This window comes from Phodopus roborovskii, unplaced genomic scaffold (genome assembly GCF_943737965.1).
Source record: "Phodopus roborovskii unplaced genomic scaffold, PHOROB, whole genome shotgun sequence".
Classification (NCBI taxonomy): domain Eukaryota; kingdom Metazoa; phylum Chordata; class Mammalia; order Rodentia; family Cricetidae; genus Phodopus; species Phodopus roborovskii.
The window spans coordinates 16984372-17008145 of record NW_026126408.1 but is presented as its reverse complement, the minus strand read 5'-3'; the positions used below and the strand labels follow the sequence as shown (position 1 = coordinate 17008145).

The window sequence follows — 23774 nt, the reverse complement described above, 5'->3', positions numbered from 1 at the left end:
GTGATTGAACCAGCAACCCATGTTTATGAGGCATCACTGAACTTCCAGAAAATATAGAATGGGCAGAACAAGTATGGTGATAATTACTATTTTGTCATGTTACATATAAAATGATTAAGTAGCCCAGATAATACCTTATAGCAATAAAGCATGAAAACAATTACATTAAGATGAAACAATGAAGTCATTTTAAAGGATGTACATAAGACTACAACTTATTAAAATTTAGCAAATGAGCATTCTAGTTAGCCAAAAAAAAAAAAAAACAAACATGTTTTTATTTACTAGCTACAAGTCAAATTATTTTTCTTTAATCTTCCTTTTGTTTGTTTGTTTTTTGGTTTTGCTTTTGTTTTTCAAGGGAGGGTTTCTTTGTGTAGCCCTGGCTCTCCTGGAATGAGCTCTGTAGACCAGGCTGACCTCGAACTCTCAGAGCTCTGCCTAGCTTTGCTTGCCTCTGCTTCCCAACTGCTGGTATTAAAGGTGTTTGCCAACACTGCACAAGGACCTTTTTTCTTAAAATCTGAAGTACTAATATATTTTTTTTTTTAAACTTCTAAGAATTTTTTGTAAGCTGCTAAAAAGGAAGTAGCCTATTTCAGCTGGGATTCACTTCTATACCTGATGTAAGGTAACTGTTTTCTAGCATCAGCTTATAGAATGAACAGCCAGTTTGCAAGCATTTTTAAAAGCATGATGCTAGTCAAGCTGAGAACACAGCAGTGATAAAAACAAAAAAGCTCCTAACCTCATGATTCTACACAAAGAGAAACTAATCACAGTATTGAGACATTGGTTAAATATTCTGAATCTTACACAGCAAATTAAAACACAACAGAGAACTGAGAGAATGGAAATTAGATGAGGAATTTTCTCAGAGTCTACACAGGGCATGAGTATGGGAGAATGAGGCATCATCATCTAGAATCCTGGTCTTTCTGTGGCAATTATTGTAGGGGAGAAATGGCTGGATCGTATTGTTTCTGATGGAGTGATGATGGGGAAGTCTACTTAAAATGAATCTTAATTCTGAAAGATAGTTCACTTCCAGGTCAGATGTGGTAGTCTGAATGTAACTGGCCTCATAAACTCATTGGGAGTGACACTACTAGGAAGTGTGGTTTTGATGGAGTAAATATGGCCTTCTTACTAGAGAAAGTGTGTTACTATAGGGGTAGGCTTTGAGGTCTCCTATGCTCAAGGTAAATCAAGTGTCTCAGACCACTTCCTGTTGCCAGCAGGTCAAGGTGTAGGACTCTCAACTCCCTCTCCAGCACCATGTCTGCCGGCACACACCATGATGATAATGTAAACTATTTTTCTCCTATTTTCTACCCACACCCCTAACCCTAGTCTAACCAGTTCTCTTGGAAAGTGAGAGGATTATAATAAACAAAAGAATACTAAGGAGAGACACTGAAAAATGTGATGACTAAAAGCAAAAAACTATCCTAGACTGGATACCAAGACAGATATCAGACGTCCAGAAAAGATAAGATAGAAGTAGTTTATAGGTTAAACACTGAAATAATGTCAAATTGTTCATTTTGATAACTTGCCATAGCTAGGAAAATGTCAGCATTCCTGAGAAGATGGTTGATGGGTAAAACTGAACTACCTACAAAAGCCTTTCAACTGTTCTATGTATCTAACATTACTGTAAAATTAAAAACAAATCAAACTCTAGTTATATTAAAGCCTGGCTTTTATCACAACTTAATTCTTCATTCTCAAAAGCTCCTTCTATACTTATCTGTAACATGAATGTGTCGCTAAGGGTTAGGGCTCAAGCTTAGGGCAAACCCTCATGCACAGAGCCTGCTGTCCCAGAATGAAGGCGGCTAAGACAGGGGGAGCATGAGTATGAGACTAGCTGGACCGCAGAGTGAGATCCTATCCAAAAAATAGGTTAAAAAATCCTTAACAAAAGACCAACCTCACAAATAGATAATAATATCTCTGCAGCATTTCACCTGAGATTACCCCATACTCTGTGGCTCCTTAGGGGAGACTCTCTTCTCAGTTTCCTGCCCACAAATACAAATATCTCTTAGAATAGTCCTAATTTCTCTTTCAACTCTAAAGATATTTTCATGTTTCAAAACAGCACTAAAAGGTACATGACCTACTAAGTGAATACCAAGTAACTTAATGTGCCACATGACTTACTATATTATTTTCAAGAGGAAGGGCACATGACAAAGTATTGTTTTTCAAAATGAGAGTTAATCCTAAATAAAGATAACCTCCATCTAGTGGCAAATGAGGTAACTGCGTGCTAACTAAATGTTAACAAATGCAGATTTTGGCATTGTATAAAATGCTTAGGTTGACACGAACATATTCTTCATATAAGACTCTCCTATCTAAGAAATTCCTAGCAAAAATAATTACTTCTTCCATTCATTGGATTTCTGTTTGTTTCCAAGACAGGATTTCTATGTGTAGCCCTGGTTATACTGAATTAACTCTGTAAACAAGGCTGGCTTCAAACTCACAGAGATCCTCCCTCCTGCCTCTGCCTCCCAAGTGCTGAGATTAAAAGTGTGAATAGTACACTCTTCATACCTTCCTAAAAGTAGAATACACAGAATACAACCATATTTATATGAAAATATCATCATGAAGATTACAAATCTGTCATATACAGTGGCTTACCAGAGTCATTTCGCAGGTAGGAGGACATGGCAGGGATGAGGCAGGATTGACTGAGAAGCTCCAGAAGCACAGAGGGCAGAGCACTACTGTTCTGTGTTCGGCTCTCATGAGACGACTGGGCTTCACCATTTACAGCACCACTCATGGGGTTTATGTAACTTGCAAGAACCTAAATTATTGAAAAAATATTGAAGTTCAGCTTCATATAAATTAGGTACTTGGATGTCAGCACACTAAAAACATGTATTTTCTACTTAATGTCAGATGCTCTTATCTTTGAAAACTTTTTTTTTTTTAACTGAAAATAAGATTTTTTTTTCCTTCATACAATATATTCTGACTGTGTACTTTTTATTTTGGGGACAGCTTTTCCCTGTGTGGCTCTGGCAAACCTCAAAGTTGAGTTTTCCAACAGGGTGCCTTTGGATTTTTCAGTGATCCTGATGCCTCTCAACATTTGAATCTGGGATTGTAGGCTTGATATATCAAACCTGGCTTAAAAGGGACATTTCAGCTTAACTTTTTCTAGAAGGCACTGTTCTGCTAAGTGTTACTTGCACAGAGGTGCTACATGCAGCTACAAGAGAAACAGCAACCTGCCTAAGGACAGACACACACTGGTGCTGGTGACTAGTGATGACACCACTGCCAGCAACTCAAAACATTATTGATCATTTATTTTCTTTGGCTTTCTTTCCCTTTGTGAGGGATTCAAGTACTTCTGGCCTCTACTTTGTTATGTAGTTGAGAATCACCTTGAACTTCTGATCTTCCTGCCTCTACCTCCTTAGGGCTGGGATTACAGGCATGTACTACCATTCTTAATTTTATGCAGTACTGAGGACTGAATCTAGGGGGTTTCATTAATACTAGGCAAACACCACACTGAGCTACATTCCAGTCTTCATTGTTGAGTTTTGTTCAATGGATTTGGTTTGATAGTGCTGGAATCTTAGAATTCTGTACTAGAATTGTAGAAAATAGCACTTCAATTTAGGATAGTTGCTTCTTGTTTCTATGATATAGACATTCTCTCCTATTTTCAACTTGCTTGATTCTGGAAACAGTATAGAACAATTTGTAAAAGAAAATTGAAAGTGAGCTTCAGGTGCAGTTCAGTAGCCAAGTATATGCTTAAAAGGTGTGGATTCTTGGGTTCAGTCCCAGCACAGAATGTAACATAAATCCTAATTTTTAACAAAGGTGGGCAGAAACCCTACATTAAGACAAAGGGATGTCTAGCATCTTGAAGTCACAAGGTAATTGCATCCCCTCACTTTCCTGAAGTGAGCAACTAATAGAGAGAGAAGGTATTTAGAATACAAGCACAGAAGAAGACCATTCTTTAATCCATGACTTTTATAATATACTTGGAGAAGAAAACAAACGTGATCAAAAATTAGGCAAGAATACTGGCAAACACCAGTCATGACTGCACTCTAAAGAAAGGAACACTGGGAGTTCAAGGCCAGCCTAGACTACAACAAACATTTCAACGAAAGAAAAAAGATCCTTAAGAATAAACTGTGTTATCAATATTTAAAAAGCAGAACAAATAAGTAATTTACTGATTACCATTAACAATAACAAATTCACAAACACACCTGCAGAAGACAAGTTACATGCTCCTCTTCTAGCCTCTGTTTGGTTAAGGCTTGTTCCACGTCCCATCCTGAAGCTGTGGAACCTGTGCCAAAGCCAGTCCCTTTGGCCCAATAGAGCTGCTGCTCTTCTGTTGATGTAGGGTTATGAGAATTTGACACCTGTGGCTTTTAAGAAAAAGAATAATACTAGTGCTTGCTATTATTCATCTTCAAAATTTATCACTGTACTGTGCAACAGATTAACAACATAATAACCAATTTGGCCATTTATCAAAAAGTTGAAAAGTAACTACTGTAATATTCCTAGGCATACACTAATGAAATAAAAACTGGTACTAAAATAAGAATTTGTGCAAATAACTTCACAGCAACACTGTTCACCACAATCCAAAAACAGAAAGATTCTAAATGCCTACCAAGAAATGAATATGTGAACTAAAGCAAGAAAATACTATTTAGCTGCAAAGAGGTATACTAATACATGCTACATGAATACACTTGAAAATATTAAATGCTAAATGCAAGCAGGGTAGAAGGAGAATGAGAGGATTAGAAAAAGAAAGGGCAAACTACACAGGTTCAAATAATCGACAATGCAAAACCAAACAGAAAACAAAGAATGGGAAAGGTTGTAAGTCAGAGACTATTTTAGAATTCCAGTAAAAAAACAACCTCAGGAGATTTCATCAAAACACTAAAAAGATGTTCTCAATAAACAGAGACAGACTACCTCTACTGCTGGAAGGAAGACATCTTTTTCTTTTCTTTCTTTCTTTCTTTTTTTTTTTTTTGGTTCAAATTCTGGCTGGAACATGTAGTAATTAATAATTAAGAAGACCTGATCTCAGAAGAGAAAAAAAAAAAATCTCATTTGCTCTCCTCCCTATACACGCTGTTTCTAATGTATGAATGTATTTACGTAAACAAACAGATGTGTAGCTATAGTGTGACACCTAGAAAGAAGACAAGAAAAGGTAGTATGAGGTGGCGAGGAAGGATGGACTTTAGGTAACAAGACACAGGAGTCATAAAAGTTGTAAAGTGAATGCTTCTTCTAGTTTCAATCCTGTCATGAATATTTCCTTTCCTTTCTTCCCTCCTTCCCTTTTGCAGTAGATAAGTACATAAAAATGAGAGTGAGGGTAAAAAAATGTAAAACACCAGGGAAAGCCCTATGGCTCAAACAAGTCATTCTAACAGAATACAAGTTCTCAGAATAGATGTACAAAGTTTGGATTGGGCAAGGATTTGTCGGACTAGTTATATTAATCTAGCTGTGTAAATTTTCTATTTGAGTTCATTACAACAAACTAATTTTTTTTTTTTTTTTTTTTTTTTTTTTTTACAGAGAATAAACAGAGAATGAGATGGCTCAGTGGCTAAAGACACTTGTTGATAAGCCTGACCACCTGTGTTTGATTTTAAGTTGTCACTACACACACCTTTTCTTAAGTAAAAAAAATATGAGGCAGAGGCAAGCAGATCTCTTCGAGTTCAAGGCCAGCTTGGTCTATGAAGTGAGTTCCAGGACAGCCAGGGCTGTTACACAGAGAAACCTTCTCTCAAACAAACAAAAGTATTAAAAATGCAAATTGCATAAAAACAGAAAAATGACTAATTTAACACATAATCTTAACCATTAAGGTTAATTCTTTATTCTTATTATGTGGGCTGTAAAGACTTTTATTTCAATTAAACAGAGCATATACCCTGAAAGCATTTACAATAAACATTCAAAGATGATTTACAGAGAATATTTTTGTTGCTTTCAGTGGAAGTATTTCTAAGAAAAACTACTAGGTAGAAAAAGTGTTTGAATAAATAGTGATAGATTTATAACTGTGGATATATAACTAAAAATTCACTTCTTGTAAAATAGTCAATTAAAAAGGCCATTAAAGTTTCACTACTACACCCATGTATGGTGGCACAGGCAGAGAGAGGCAGGAGTTTGAAGTCAGCCTGGTCTACAGAGCTACAGAGCCTGGTTCACAACCACCCATAACACCAGATCCAAGGGATCCAGTGCAGTCTTCTAATCTCCAGGGGCAACAGGCACACACATGGAATACACATACATTCATGTAAGAAAAACTAACTCTTTTTCTCTATGGGCGCGCGCACGCGAGCACACACACACACACACACACACACACACACACACACACACACACAAACCCACCACCACCACCACCACCACCACCACCACCACCACCACCACCACCACCACCACCACCACCACCAGGATTTTTAACAGAGTGTAGTACTAGAACTATTTGAACCTGAGGGATTAAGACAGGGTTGGGCAAAAGAACAAGAACCCAACTCATAAACTAGCCATATAAAACAACAAAATCCTTAATGTAATATGTAATATGCACACAGAAAGAGCACAGAAGAAATGAAACAAACTATGTTAACATGGCAAAGATATGTTAAATTTGTTTATGCTGCATTTATTTAATGTAAAGATGTGTTGCTTTGCCAGACTAAGGCACCTGATTAATCTAATAAAAAGCTGAACATACAATAGGTAGATAATAGAGGGATAGGAGGGGCTGGCAGGCAGAGAGAATAAATAAGAACAGCAATCTAGGCTTGAGAGAAGAGAATGAGGGAAGAAGAGAGGGAGACAAACAGGGCCAGCCACCCAGTCAGGCAGCTGCCAGCCAATCACACATGGAGTAGGATATACTGAATGAAAGAAAGGTAAAAAGCCCTGAGGCAAAACATAGAAAAGGAGAAATAGGTTAATTTAAGTTGTAAGAGCTAGTGGAACAAGATAAGGCCAAACATTCATAACTAATAATAAGTCACCATGTCATGACTTGGGACCTGATTGGTGGCCCAAAAGAAACCCTGATGCAAACTAAAATGTAAACACCATCAAACCATAAAAATCAATAATGAGGACAGGGGAGAGGCCCTAGTCCCTGCTTCACATGACCTGTTGGATCTACATGACCCCAACTGGATGGCATTCCCCTACATGTGGAATTGGGGTGGGGGGATGGGAGGGTGGTTGGAGTGCATGTGAGAGGGCAGAGGGGGTAAAAGGGAGGGAGGGAGGGAAGGAAGGAAGGAGGGAGGGAAGGAGGGAAGGAGGGAGGGACAGGGAACTGGATCGACATGTGAAATAATAAATTGAATTGAAGAAAATGCTTTGACTCCAAAGTTTGGGTTCGGCGACGGGTTACTGGGGAGAAGGATTTCTGTTTTTGTTTCCACAGAGAATGAAGGGATGTGGATTCCTTCCAGACTAATGTGATTTGATCACGCCTGAAACAGAATGCGGGGTGATCCTACATTCAAATCAGCTGGACAGGGCAGCCTTGCGGACTGCAACCAGGATTTCTGAGTCTTCTTCGGATCCCCCATGACAGCGCCCCTTACCAGCAGGAAGTGGTTTGGAGAGAGCAACGCCCAAATTCCCAAGTGTTGTGTATGGATGTTTGTTTTTATTTGGTTGGACTTTGTTATGTAAAATAAATTAAAAAAAATAAAAAAATCAAGAATGAGATCACAAGCTGGGGGTTGTGGCACATGCCTTTACACCCAGTAGAGACTGGCATATCTTTGAGTTCAAGGTCAGCCTGGCCTACAAAGCAAGTTTTAGAACAACCAGGGCTACACAGAGAAACATGTCTAGAAAACCAAAAAGTGAAAAGAAAAAAGGATTAGATTACAGCATACAGATACTGCCTAAATTCCACCTGAGTACCACTACAAACCCTGAAACATATTAGTAAAGTTTCATTGTGTAATTGTGTAACTGTAACAGTGTTTCTTTGGGATAGTTGGTTATTTCATTTTAATTTTTATAATTATTCAGCCATTTATTAACTCTTTCCATGTGGGAAAAGACACAAGTGCACACACGTCAGATGGTAACTTTTTGAGAATGGGTTCTTTCCTTCCATCAATGGGGATCTGGGGATCAAACTCACACCAAGACAGCAAGCTCCTTTAACCCCTAGTCATATTATTAGGTCTTATTCTTTGTTGGGTGTTTGCATTATTCTTTTTAAATTTTTATTTAAGAGTTTGGTTTTTTTTTTTGGGGGGGGGGGGCTTTGATTTTAGAGACAAGCTCCAAGTCTAGACCAGGCTGGTCTTAAACACACAACAGTCAACTGCCTCAGCCTAAGATCAGGATTATTGGCATAAACTACCATGCTAGCCTTTTAACGTTTTTGATTAAAAACAAAAATGTTTTTTGTTTCTTGTTTTTCAAGACAGAACCTTACACTGTACCCATGACATGAATACTCTGCACAAGGAGGAGAGATGTGAACATGAGATTCTCAGTTACTCTCCATCTTATTTAGAGACACAGACTCTCTTAAACCCTGGGGTTCTTCCCAAGCACTAGGATCAAGGTGACTATGAACTTACCCAGCTATGAACTTACCCAGCTTTCCATTCAAGATCATAAAGACTTTACTGGTTGGGGTACCTCCCCAACACTGGAAAATATCTGTATACTCATCTCCTCTGCTGTTTCCTAATTGATTTTGGATTTTTTTATATATACAACCAAATAAACTTTAAATGAAGACTTCCCCCCCCATGTGTATATGTGTGGTTTTTAAATGGGGGAGGCTTAGTATACTATGTAACTTACAACTCAATAATATGCTTCTCTAACCCTAAAAAGGAAATGGACATCAACATATTCTGGTAAGTGGAAAGGCTCTAACTACCCATTTCTTTATTTTTCTTTTGGTTTCTCAAGACAGGTTTTCTCTGTGGAACTTTCTCTATAGCCCAGGCAGGAACTCAAACTCAAGAGACCAGCCTGCCTCTGCCTCCTGAGTGCTGGGGTTAAAGCTACACACCCACCACTGACTGACTACTATAGAGTTCTTAAACTGCTGGGTTCACCTGATTTTTCTGAGTAGGCTAGCAGACTATCCCATAGTAATCCATAAAACTCCAAATTCTGAAATGTCACTTCAAACTCTCATCAATTAAGTTTAGTTTTTTGTAACATTAAGTAGCAGTTCTCAATAGCAAACTTAGTTATAGAATAGCACTGTATGGTTGGGGGTAATCACACATGAAGAGCTATATTAAAAGGTTATAGCATTAGGAAAGCTGAGAACCACTGACTAAAAGAATTTGAATGAAATCTACCTCAGTTTGGTTAAGGCTAGAGTTTGGAACTCGTGGTGCATGATGGCTCAGAGCTGAGAGACAGACAAGAATTAGATGCAGTGCTCCAATTTCCAGTGCCATCCGCCGCAGAAGCACACCATCATCAGTTGTCAAGGGAGTAGCACTGAACAAGCTTCGAAGAACGTGGAAAGGAAGGGTTGGAAGCACGTTGGCTGATGGAGACTGCAGGATGTGGCCTGTAAAAGAGGACTAAAATTAAAAGCACTTGAAAATAATAGTAACACACGAGGTCACAAGTAATAACAGCAACCTGAATGTGAGGTAGAATACTATTATTTTATTACAGTATCAAGAATGTCTCAATAAGCCATAGCAAATACAAACTCTGTAAATTTACACATCTGGGTAACAGCCATCAAGGACAACAAAGATATTAAGAACTAGAATGTGAAATGAAATTTAACCATTAAGAAAGAAATTTCTTTTTATTTTAAAAGATAGGGTTCTCTGTGTAGCCCAGGGTAGCCTCCAACTCAACTGTCTCTGCCTCCCCAATGCTAAGATATGTACCAGCCAGGCAGTGGTGGGATATGCCTTTATCCTAGCACTTGGAAGGCAGAGGCAGGCAGATCTCTGTGAATTCGAGACCAGTCTGATCTATAGATGAGTTCCAGGACAGGCTCCAAAGTTACACAGGGAAACCCTGTCTCAAAAAAAGCAACCCCCCCTCTCGAAGAAAGCACATACCAAAGAAGAAATTTCTTACAACCATCAGAAATTAACTGCTAGTCTTCCAAGTGTTTTCTGTTTATACAGATGACATACAAGTGAAAATACTTTTTCTGTACAATAGTTTTGTGCTGCTTTCATCAGAAAGAAGTGATAAACACAGAGTGATAAAGCACTGTAAGGACTGCAAAAAGGGTGGCATAAAGTCTATTTCCCCTTTGCTGAAATAATCACCACAAACTAAATTCTGCCTATCTTTCAGAACACCGCCAAAAACTGCCAAACAACTTCACACTTACACATCTGTAAGGCTTCAATAACACTCAGCTCAAATCCTTCCCTAACTTGTCAGAGTCAACATGTGCTCATACTTTGCACTACAGTGACTAGAAGGCAACCCTACTTCCTGATCACATCATTCCAGTGTTATTCAGTGGGTCTGTGAATACTCAGCACACAATTTATAAAATGAATATGAAAGTTCTTTAGGATTTATTATGTTTAATACTAAAAGAACAATAATGACAAGCCATGTAAACAGCTTTACTATAAAAGAAATGGATAAGAATAGACAATGACCTAAATAAATTTATAGTAGCTATTTGTGCATGTGTTGAAAAATATAATTAGTAACTCTAAACACTTACTGCCTTCGCCATCATCTGTAACTCCCAATACCAATCGAAGAAGGCACTGGGCATGTTTTCTCTCTTTCAGGAGCACTTCGGCATACCCCGGAAGACGAAGAAATAATCCAAAAGCAGCCAGAGAATGGGCAGGTATAGGAGAAGTGGCTTGTACTGCTGACTTGACAGGTGGAGGCTCTGCTGCGATCGTTTCTGGAGCTTCATAAACTAGTTCTCCTGATTGTTCTATGGTCACCCATTCAAACTGGTCACTTTCCTTTGGTTTTTCCTGAGTGGTAGACGCCACCACTGGAGCACTCACCTAAAGAAAAGAGAAACATCTAGCTATTTCCAAGTTTCAACACTGGGTTCAAACAAACACTTCAAATGTCCTCTGTAAACTATAGAAACATAAAGACTTAAGGAGAATATATATATATATATATATATATATATATATATATGCAAAAAAATACCAAAAGGAATATGTACAGCAGTAGCTACCAAGTGTGTCTATATTAGAAATGCATTTTCCTTTTTAAAATTAGTAAAATAACCTACAGGTACTTCAAATTTATGTTAACATCTTATGCTTTAATTTGTGTTTATTTGTTTGTTTGTTTGTTTTAATGTATGATTCTGTCTGGCCAGACACTCAAGAGATCCACCTACCTCTACTTCCAGAATGCTGGTATTAAAGACATGTGTCACCATATCTGGACCCTTTGAAAAATGTATTCACATGTGTGACTGTCTGTGTGAATGAATGCTGTGTGTATTGGTGTCCTTAGAGGCCTGAAGAATATGTCATGTCCCTTGAAGCTGGAATCATAGGCAGTTTGTGGGCCACCTCATATGGATTCCAGGAATCCAACAAATCCTCTGAAGAGAAGTAAGCACTATTAACGACATCTTTCTAGCACCCATACTATCATTTACAAAAATTCACCAAGACTCTTGTCATTGTAAAAGATGGAGACTACTAACAGAAAACAGCAATCAATCAAAAGCAGTTGTGGAATTCAACACCAATGGATACACCTAGAAAACACTCTTGTACCAAAAGCTCAGGAAACACTGGAAAAGTGGTTAGAAAAACTGTAAGAACCAGAAGATCATGGGGTTTGCTGTGAGAACTGTCTCCTAGTAATGTCAGATGCTTCATCTATAAAACTTCATCAATATGACTGCCCCAAATTACAATTGAATAAGGACAACACTTATAGACATGCCAAAAATGAGTGGGGAAAGTCGATGAGGTCTCTGCCCTACCACAAAAATAAAACAAATAAACAATAATATGTATGCCTGTAGTAATAACAATGAATGAAAAACGCCATGAATATGAAACAGAGCAAGGAAAGGTATATGGGAGTGTTTGGAGGAAGAAAAAGGGGGAAATGATGTAATATTATGACCTCAAAAAACAAAACAACAAACAACTTCCTTGAAACCATAGCTACAGTGGTTACCTAGGAAGACTTCCTAACTCTGCCATTCTTTCTATATTATCTGGGATGAAATTTTAGGGAAATAGTATTTCTTCCCACCTACACATGGAGTTATCTATCAATATGTGTTCTAATTTTGCTCTACAAGTTACAACCACTATTTTTTTATGACTCAGTGCAAACAGATTTGGTAACGAGATCCCTTTTAAGCAGTATTCTGCATCCTTTTAACACTGTTTGCATTACTCATTGAGAATTTCCCCCACTTTCTAGTATGTGACATTCTAAACTTCTGGAATATTTCTTGGTCCAGCCTCTGACCTTCATGAAAACAAAAGTTCTTATATCAGAGACACAACATTGTCAGGGGAAGTCTGATTCAAGGCACTATACAAATAAATCTAAGAAATCCATGTATACATATATTGACACAACAGCTATTTTTAACTCTTTAAAACATCATAGCCATAAAAGGAACAAAGAACTATTAGAAAGTTGACCAAACACAATGCAATATACATTTCAGACCTAGACTCTAGGCCAGTGGTTCTCAACTTTCCCAATGCTGCAACCTTTTAATACAGTTCCTCATGTTGTGGTAACCCCCAACCATAAAATTATTGTTTTGTTACTTTGTAACTAACTTTGCTGTTGTTATAAACTATAATATAAATATCTGATATGCATGATATCTGATGTCAGATCATGATTCATGGGTTAGGAACCACTGTCCAAGGTCATTATTTCAAACCATGCAAAATGAAAATGTAGTGATTTTTGTTTCATTTCTCATAGAGTCTAGCCATCTGTAGCCAAAAAATGACCTCAAATGGTAGTTCTGTCCACATGCCTTTCAAATGCTGAAATTGCAGGACACACCCCCGGATTTTTCTCTCTGTCCCTAAAGAACATTATAGAGACAACTGATAAACCTGTCCATTAATATTAAAACACGAAAAGCATATATACATTGATGACAGCAGCAAGAATGAACATGTTCTGAATTAATGATTTCAAACTATCTAAATTGGAAATGCCATCTAAGACAAGAGTAGAAGTTAAACAAGGCACAAATGAGTAGTAGAACATTATTATTTCACTCTGTCATTTATAATAATAACCACAGTCAATAACACATGTAAGCCATATACAGAACTGAGAATGTTAGTGTGAAGACTGTAACATTAACAAAGGGAAAGGCCATACTTTATTTCCAGATGATTCGTACATTCTATATAAGCCAATCTGTGACTTTTCCAGTGCTCAAAAATTATAAGGCCAAGACATTTCAAGATTATTGTAACCAATTTACAGAGAAAACAACCTCAAAATGCCATAATGCACCATGGTAGAAACTTTGCTTACCTGCTGAATTACTTCTGGGTAGAGCATGGGCAGTCTCTCTGCAATAAGAGCCAGTCCACCCATTCCTGCAAAAACCTGTAATGGTGACTGAATGGGACAGGTTTCCAGTAATGATTCATCCAGTACTCCATCCATGCACTCATCACTTGGAGTAAGAGCCTCATCTTCTGGACAGCTACCAATTAAGTCTCCATGATCTATATGATATATTACACAAAACTGAGTATGTAAGAAAGAACATATGTACGTATACAACATGCTTTCATTTATACTTAAAAAGAAAGAGCAGGAATGATGAGATGCTCAGGGGGTAAAAGCAGTACTTGTTTTGTAAGCCTAACTAAGTTTAATGCCAGAAATCTACAGTGGAAAGAGATGTGGTCCCCAAAAGTTGACCTCTAAACACCGGACGTGTGTATGTGTGCTGTGGTGCATGCACACACACACACAAATACTAAGTAATTTTTGAAGTAAAAACAATGAAGGAACACAAATACCATCAAGTTATAACCCCAATTTCTAATTTACTGGCCTATAGCCATCTGTAACTGCAGTTCCAGAGGAATGGACTCCCTTCTCTCGATTCCTCGGGTACTAGGCACACACATGGTGCACATACATATATAAGCAGGCAAAACATTCACATACATAAAATTTAAAAACTAAAGTTAGGGGCTTGAGAACGGGCTCAGAGGTTAAGAGAACTGGCTGCTGCAATTCCACAAGCTGAGTTCAATGCCCAGCAACCACATGATGGCCCACAACCAGCTATAGTGAGATCTGGTGCCCTCTTGTGATGTGGAAGCATACATGCAGGCAGAAACCTATATCTATAATAAATAAATTTTTTAAAAAATATGAAAAAGTTAAAAAAAAATTTAAGGGCTAGTTAAGAAAGTTACAAATAATCATCCTGAAAATTTGAAAAAAAAATATACTAAGATTTACTATATAATACAAATAATCTATAATTAAGAACTGACCTTTAATCATGAGAATAATACAAAGTTTAAATGTGATCACATGTTCACATGAGGAGATGAAGTATTGACACAACATTTAGGCAGTGAAAAATTAGAATCAGCACTCACTAAACAGTGGAGTAACATACACTTTGTCCTACTCATAAAGAAGTTAGTATATTTAAAACATGCACGTGTAAAAATATTTAACTGACTCTACAGGTAAAACAGGATAAAATGTATGATCCCCTTTATATACGCGGAAAATCTTTACGAACACTGAAAGCAGTTCAATATAAATGATCAGTAAATTACAAACTAGGGTTATAACTTGACTATAAAATGGCAGCTATGTAATTCTCAAAAAGTTGGAAAGAAAACCTTATGTACCCAACTGAAGTGATATCTTAGATATCTGAGTTTTCAATGTTTACAAATCAGTCAAATCACCAAGTTGATATATGAAAATAACTGGTCAATTTAAAATTAAGTCATTAGCTCAGTGACAGTGAACATAATATCTTTGACCTAACAGACTAGTAAGTTGTTTTGTTACATATGCGTATGCATGTGCTGGGGAGGAGGAGTGGCATGCAAATGCATATTAGAGAGGTCCACTTTAGTTGTCATTTCTTAGATGATACTGACCTTACTTTCTGACTCCCTGGTTTGGGGGTTTCCCTGTGTAAGCCCTTGCTGTCCTGAAACTCACTTTGTAGACCAGGTTGGTCTTGAACTCACAGAGATCAACCTTACTCTGCTGGGATTAAAGGTGTGTGTTACCTACCATAGCCTGCCTGACCTTACTTTATTGAGACAGTGTCTTTAAAACCTGGAGCCCAGTTAGAGTAAGTGGGATAGCTGGTGAATGTTAGAGCTGTTCTTGTCTACACCTCCCAGCACTGGGATGACAAGCAGGAGCCAGCAAACTCAACTTTTTTCTTTATGCTTGCCTAGCAAGTACTTTACTGACTAAACCACCTTGACACCACTAGATTGAAAGTTTTAAAGAAGTATTGTGTACATACCTTTTTCAGGGTGGAGTCTTTTAAAAGAATCTGTTTTGGACAAACTTGGATCTGTAATGACTTTTGATCCCAACTTAACAGTAAGGTCAATTGAACGGTAACCTTGAGGAAGTTTCCGGTCATAGAGAAGAGTTAAAAGCTGGGCAAGCGTCATTTCAGCTGGCAATGGCTGACCTAAAAAATAACATAACTAAGTTAAAATAAAATCTGGAAGAGAAACATTTTTACTTGGCTTGACTTTCTTAATTAACCAATTATTTTAATAATCATGGGCAAGAGTTTGATAAATATACCAATTTCAAGACAGTTTAAAATTACTTATTGGAAAGTCTACAAAAGTCAAATTGTTTCTCTCTCTCTCTCTCTCTCTATATGAAAAAAATCTGTAGAATTCCAAGGTCAAACCACATATGAAAGAGCAGATACTAAAAAAATCGAACATCTGCAAATATCTTCATTGGAGGCTTAGATAACTAATACTTTGAGATATGGGACCACATAACCACAACTACAACTACTATCTCTAGCTAAGGATAATACATTAAACATGGGCAAGCATATTATAACCCACAAGTCATAGTTTCTTGATCTCTGTTATAAACAGAATGTAGAAGTTTTTAAGTTAGTAGGCAATAAGAGTATGACACAGGCAAAAATGAATATTACATTAACAGATAGAAAACACTGGTCAAAGAATTTTATCTGGGAAGAGTATTTTAATTACCAATGGTCTATCTTGCTTGGAATCCTCAGACAGAATTATACCTATAAAGCCTGTCTGATACTATTTCTTTATCTCACACTCTGTGCTCACATAAGTGTTAAACCATAAAAGTGAGGAAAAAAATAACTTTGTAACATGAAAACAGACATTTAAAAGGATTCTACTCTTTGTTGACTTACTTTACCTAAAAGGACCTATGTGGAAACATCCTCAATACCTCATTTAAACCACCCACAGCACCTGACCTAATACATGACTTGTCCAGTTTTAAGTATCAGAATTTGCTCTGGTGTTTACTCATCATGAACTTTACCTGCCAAGAGTCTGTGAAACAAGTGAAACACTGGCACAGTGATGATTTTGTTAGCGGTGTCTGCACTTGAGGAAGCACTGCCTATTTTGTCAGGAATTGCTCTTCCCCTCCTGGATGGTGGTCGAGGTGGTGTAGCAGACACAGCACGTTTAGATTGCGATTTCAACCCTTAAAGATAATAATTGGTAAAAAGATTTTTATTTTTTATAGTAAGGATATAAAGTAAAAGTTTCTAAAATGTTTTAATAAAATAGACATTACTAACACCAAATCATTAATACAGCTCTAAACTCCCAATTCTATTTGATGTTCATGATATGCTGTAATTTTGACTTTCAATCTATAATTGCCAAGAAAATAATATTGCAAACTGCCACCATCTTTTAGATACATATGGCTATTCTTGCAAAACAGTACATTTGGAAAATAGCTATAAGAGACCTCGTGTTGATTTAGCTGATAGGGAAAGCAAATATTCTAATATCCTGATAAAGGAACAGTCTAATCTTACATTCCCTCCCTTCTTTCTGTTCACCTCTTTTTTTTAATGTACAGCCTTCTCATTTGAACTAAAAGCATTTCAGTTCTGTGAAACATATAACCCTACAAACTAACAGTAACAATTGATAGTATTTTTTTCTTTTTCCTAAATCAAATACTAGAAACATAAACATTTAAATCTTTAATGTCTGATTTTATGTAAAGAAAATAGTGTAAATAAAACCAGTAAATTCTTCTTTAGTTTTAACATGTGCTTCAAGAATTATTTTACACAAAGGTTCTTACATTAATGGACTTTCTCAGATACAATTCATATTATGGTAAAGGCAGTCTTTCAAAATAAAATTCAGTATCTACACTATTCAAACATGTTCAGTTCCTGGTGGAGTATAGTAAGAAACCTTTAGTCAATAAACAGATAAGTAATTCTACAGACAACCATAGACTTCAGGTACAAGATTTTAAAGTAATAGTATTAAAACAGAAATCCAATTTCCCACAAGTATACTTACTTTATTACATTTCTGCAAATACACTATGCTGTATTATATTGGAAAGCAAGGAAAATAAAGATGAAAGAAAGCAGAAAACATACCAGAAGCAACAACAACGCTATAGTTGTCCTGAAATCCATTTTCCGTCTTAACCTTTTCTTTCTCTTCATGGTTCTTCTTCTCTTTATCATCTTTTTGCTCACTAATTAGTTTAGCTGTGATACTTGGTGTATCTATAAAAAAAAAAAGTACTGTCTAAAATACAGTGCTTTTCTACATTATCCACAAGGAAAGCAACATTATTAGTTGTTAAATAAATAGTAAATTGCCATTTCCAAATTATAAAACAAACTAGTTTTAAAATACAGTTATTATAGCTTATAAAAATTCTATTGTATTCCGTAAATAGCTAAAGGGAAGAACTGAAATTCTATGCAAACAGCTGTGTAAGCTATATGGAATGCAAACTAAAAAACAATCTTTTTCTTGCTATGACACAAGAACTCACTCTGATACTAAACCCTAATTTCCAGGCTCTAGTGATCCTCCTGCTCCAGCCTCCAAAAACTTGTTTTATCCCCCGTAACTGTCTTAAAGAGAATTCTTTTCTTTATTTTATAATAGTGAGCAGTTTCATTTACATGGTTTGACTTACTGCCTGCCGATATTACCAAACTAGTAATTTTTCTTTAAACAGGAAATTCTTCATGAATTTGCATATCACTCTTTTACAGGGACACTACTGATGTCTGTTGTTCCAATTTTAGTATATATGCTGCCAAAGCAAGCACCTTCCAGTCTTTTCAAGCTATTTTTATTGTGAGCTTTGGATTTTGACGAAATAAACGGACAGCTCCCACCTTTTCCTTCAATAATTCCGTTAAGTACATAAATAGAAACAGAACTATTTTAATGCCATAACTATTTTAATGCCATAACACATACATATTATCAGTTTACTTTAAAATCTAATACACATAATCATATTTTGTTTAGAGACAAAATTGGTCATTCTCACAAACACATCACTAGAGAAAATTACAGTCCTTATTCACAGAAAATAATTATTTTATTCAGTCAATAACTGGGACTTCTAAGAGGCAATAAACTCTAAGTATCTAAAGCTGAGGTTCACAGTGTCATTAAAAGCAGCTTTTTTCCAGCCAGGCTTAGTAGTACATGCCTTTAATCCCAGTGTTCAGAAGGAAGAGGGAGGTGGATCTCTGTGAGTTCGAGACCAGCCTGGTCTACTAAATGAGTTCTAACCTTAGCTTGAGGAACAAAACAACAAAAAAGCAGCTTTTCCTTAACACCTAGGAGAGAATGTTCAAACTGCTTTCTTCATTGACATTATGAACAATGAGGTAACCAGGTAATCCTACTCCTTTTATTTTCACTTTTGACAATTTTTTTAACCTCTAGATTCAGAAAATACTTATTAATTTGAAACCTGCCATCCATACACTAATGCAACTACAACAGGAGCCAGATGGTTATGTGTGGAAAAAACCCACCAATGATTTCCAGTGTGTTTGCACTTCCAGCTCTTGTCCTGTTATCACAAGACAAGGCTGACATCATAGCTAAGACTATTATTACCTGGAAGTAACATTCATTACTTGTTTAATTAGTATTGTATTCTCTTTTGAAGCTATGAAAATACATAGATTTTTTCTGGTTGTAAACATTTTCTGAGTGGGTGGAAACAATAAAGTTAAATAGGGATTAAAGAGATGGCTCAGTTTGTTGTTTTTGCAGAGGACCCAGATTCAGTCCTCAGCACCCACATGGTGTCTTAACAATTGTCTCTAATTCCAGTTCCCAGGGTCTGATGCACTCTCTTGACTCTACAGACACTGCATGTTAAAGAAAACTAAAATTTAATTCTAACTTACCTGAAACTCTATCAAGAACATCTGATAATGTTGTTGAGACTGGCAAATGAAGAGTACGAAACTTATGACCTGCTCCATACATTGGATGTTGGATGACATGGCTAGTTGCATTAATTCTCCCTTTGTAAAGCTGGGGGAAAAATTAGTAAGTTGAGTGTTTTAAGATACATACCATAACAAAACAATTTCAAAGGCACAGAAGAATAAAAAGTTTAATAAAGCATACAAAACAATTTGGATTGTTTATGTATTTCAAGCATGATTTCCGCAGGAACAACTGCTCTTAACCACAAAGCCATGTCTCCAGCCCCTCTTCTCTTAAGTAATGTAGCAACCCTACAGTTAAGAGCACTAGTTATTACAAAGGACCTGGATTTGATTCCTAGCACATACATGGCAGCTCACATAACTCTAGTACCCGGGATCCAATGCCCTCCTTTCACCTATCTGGGTATCAGGCCCACATATGGTACACAGACATACATTTTGAGCAAGAGCAAGATACACACATAAAGTAAAAAGAATATTAAAAAAAAAAAAAAATGAAACCAGAACTCACTACAAGTTCCCCTTAAAAAGTAAGCAAGTTATACAGGCACTTAGGTAATCACTAAGATTACTCACTGGACATGGCGATTGAAGAAACATTGTCACCTTCTCATCCTCCAGCATCAATTGTAAGAACAGTCTTCGTACAAACCCTGAAATATTTCCAGATGTTGGAAGGCTGCCCCTTTGAGGAGCTGTCTGAAATAGTTCACAGAGAACCTGGCAAGGCAAATAATTTCAAAAGTTAAGTGGAAGATTGGGTATTTTCACCTTGAAAAACGAGTAAGTTTTTCTTAATTTAAGAATGAGAACAAAATGTTTTTTTTTTTTTTTTTGGTGTTTTTCTTTAGTTTGTTTGGTTTTAGGTGTCATTGCCCCCCCTCCCCCACGTGAAGCCCTGGCTGTCCTGAAACTTACTCTGTAGATCAGGCTGCCCTGGAACTCACAGAGATCTGCCTGCCTCTGCCTCCTACGTGCTGGGATTAAAGATGTATATGACCCCTGCCCAGCCAACAAAAGTATTTTAATGCAATGAGTCAACAAATAAATGCTTTTTTTTAAATCTTAAAATATGATAATACAGAAGCAGATACACAATTGAAAGGGTAAGAAACAGGCCAGTGTGATGGCACATACCCTTAATATTTCTTTCTTTCTTTCTTTCTTTCTTTTTTTCTTTCTTTCTTTCTTTCTTTTGGGGAGGGGGAGGGACACTGAGATAAGGTTTCTCTGTATTGCTTTGGAGCCTGTCCTGGAACTAGCTCTTAGCAGTCGGCAGGCAAAGGCAAGTGGGTCTCTGAACTCAAGGCCAGCCCAGTCTATATACATAGCAAGTTCTAGGCCAGTCTACATAGTGAAACCCTGAGCCACAAAACCAAAACAAACAAAATAACTTTCAAATAGCTGAGAGGAATGCTTAGTGTTGATCTTTGACATAATGATTAGGCCTAGCATAACTAATTTTAGTCAGTATCAATGTAGTTATAACATAGTAAAAAATTACTTTTAGAAAATCTTTAAGCCAGGTATGGTGACCCATACCTTAATCTCAACACCAACAGCAGGTAAGTCTTTTGCGAGTTGAGGCTAGCCTAGTCTATACAGTGAGACTGGGATGTAGGGTGAAGAGGGTGAGGTGGAGTAGGGGGTGTTGGTTTTGCATTAAAAGCAAAGTCTTAATAAGAAACAGAGACAAAGCAACTCAATGCCCTGAAAGGACAGCGTTAAATTTTAAATGTTGACAACTGTGCTTCTGGTTTAAGGTGATAATTCAAGCATTCCTTTCTAACTAACCATATTAAGCAAAAAGGTATTTTCCTTTATAACTACTACTACGAGCACTAATGTAGTTCACTTTTGTACTTAATAAAGTCATTTACATTCATAAAAATTTGGAAAACTCTCCTATATTAATAGAATGGCACTAATAAGCAATTTCCACTGACAGAGAAAAAGCATTCTCCTGTTCGTCATACACCCTATTGTACAGAGCTTTATGATAAAGTGTCTGTACACAATAATGTCTCTGTTCAAAAGTCTCTGACAGTTATTAGCCCTGATATGCATACTAAATAACTTGTGCAAAGTATCACAAAAGCCAGAGCTGCAGAACTCAGCCACAAACCAAACCAAACCAAAGCTCAAGCAAATATCCTTAAACAATTCTACCTTACAAAACCGTTGGCCAGGCAGACTAACTACAATAACCTATCTATAATGTCCAGAGCCTCTCTCCTGAAACCTACTCTTAATATTTGTATGACAAAAGGCAAACCAACAGTGACCATGGCAGTCTGGTAATACCTAACGGTCAATCAAGCCAATACCAAAAGTACATTCTTTTAGGCTTGTTCTTAAACTAAAGGATTTTAAAGAGTATCAGATTTAGCTAGAATGGTCATGAATTTCTAGTCATCTCACCTTAAGATGTAATGGATTTTAAGAGTATATATTTCAAGAAGAGAGAAAAGACACGCATATTTCAATTGTGCTGAGATTCTGATAGTTGTATGTACTTCAACCCAAGCTTTATTATCATGTGGCCCTCACTTAACTATTTCCAAAAACATAATACTTTTGCCTACTAGTAGGGCTTTATTCTCTTACCTGTGCCATCAGCTTTTGATTATTAGGGTGACATGAAATACACTGCAGAAAGAAGGCAACAGTTGCATTCTCAATGGCTGTCCGTTGCTGAGTAGTCAGTCCTGTTGTAACAACTGAAGAATGAGAAGCTGATCTTGTGCTGCTCTGTTGTGCCCCTAAATTATGTCCTCCAGCAGTGGCCCCAGAGTGACATAATAAGAACAGAAGTGCTGTCCATAATGGATTAACTTCAGAACCACCAAGCCAATCTTTCATAATATGGCTATTGCCAACTTCAGTCAAAAACCTAAGAATAGGAGCAACTAGGTCTGCAGTGATAGGCATCTTATTACAATGCTGTGGAACATGATGCCGTCGGAGTTTGTCTTGGGAATTATCTATTGACTGAGCAATACTTTCCGAGTAGGAAATGTGGCTAAAACAAAAACTAGCCAGACTCCTTACAAGAAGGGAGGGCAACCCTGAGTCTAGCAACTGTTTAATAGCTTCTGGAGACTGAGAAGAGGAAGCAAGAGTTGCCAAATGGGATTCAGTTAGTGCAAGAGGAGCTTGTGCATTTTTGGAGTCATCTGTCAACGAAGAACTAAGATCCTGCTTCTTACTGTCATCTGTCATGGACAGTCTATGATGACACTGAACTGGAGGAGGGATAATTCCCATCCAGCCCATAAGTAAGGAAAAATAATTTGGATGTATATGGCACATAGAGCAAAGTAGACTGTCAACAGCTTTCTTCAAAACCATGTTACATGGAAGAGACATGGACCAATTAAAAAGTAACCTAGAAAAAGAAAAGATACCACATGAATAATAGTTTTTTGGAAAACATTCATTGCTGAAATAACTCATACTGGAGACTAAATATAACAAGAAAAACATAGTTTACTTGACATTTCCAGCTTTCCTCCTGCTCCTTTTCTTTGAGATAGGGTCACACTGTTTACCCTTGACTACCCTGGAATTCACCAGATACACCATGTTCCTCTGTCTCCCAGTGCTAGGATTAGAGGTGGGCAACCATCCCTGCCAATCTCAAACTTTCTTCTTATACTTTCCTTCCACTTGTACATTAAAGAAAACTTCAGCTGACAGAAAGATTTGCAAGTAATAATGTAAAGCAATCTAGAACACCTACACAAAAATTTCTGATTTGAAGAAAAGCTAGCAACACTGCTATTCAATCTTAAAATAAGAAAGGCTAGGAGTGTAGCTCAGTGGTACAACATGCCATTTCCCACAATGAGAAAATAATGATGTGATATCTCATTTCAAAAGTACTACTTTCATATTTATTATTTTCTAATTATTATTACTACCAAGAAAAAATTATCATGTAAGAATTCTGAGTGCTTGTGAGAAAACTCCAAGAAAACAAGACTCTTGTCTTGTGACTTAATTTAATTCAAAAAAAGAATTATTCTTGTTATGTTTCTGTGCTCCACCCAGGTATGACAGATAGGAGTGAAATTTACTTCAGCTGTTGCTATTCATATGCTGACATGGAAAAACATGTTTTTGCCATGTGTGGTGTGTCCTCGTGATTGTATACTGTAATCAAGAGACTCTTCTTAATCCGTAGAGTATAAATTGTTCAATGCTATGAATAAAGCTGACTAATGCGTGAGGTTTTAGTTTGCCTCATTTTTACACT

General features: G+C 36.9%; 1 protein-coding gene across 4 annotated transcripts in view; it reads right to left on the bottom strand.

Annotated features, from left to right (window-relative positions):
- The window catches only part of Birc6 (baculoviral IAP repeat containing 6), a 165297-nt gene that overhangs the window by 34944 nt on the left and 106579 nt on the right, over positions 1 to 23774 (bottom strand). For all 4 annotated transcript variants that reach the window (XM_051181863.1, XM_051181864.1, XM_051181865.1 and 1 more), the window contains exons 54-64: positions 22124 to 22904; positions 20093 to 20236; positions 19469 to 19598; positions 17675 to 17806; positions 16579 to 16746; positions 15542 to 15715; positions 13552 to 13748; positions 10757 to 11057; positions 9399 to 9616; positions 4263 to 4427; positions 2659 to 2827 (exon numbers count right to left, since the gene is read on the bottom strand). In XM_051181863.1, coding sequence (XP_051037820.1) covers positions 2659 to 2827; positions 4263 to 4427; positions 9399 to 9616; positions 10757 to 11057; positions 13552 to 13748; positions 15542 to 15715; positions 16579 to 16746; positions 17675 to 17806; positions 19469 to 19598; positions 20093 to 20236; positions 22124 to 22904 — 2579 coding nt within the window. The remainder of the gene's footprint in view (positions 1 to 2658; positions 2828 to 4262; positions 4428 to 9398; positions 9617 to 10756; positions 11058 to 13551; positions 13749 to 15541; positions 15716 to 16578; positions 16747 to 17674; positions 17807 to 19468; positions 19599 to 20092; positions 20237 to 22123; positions 22905 to 23774) is intronic.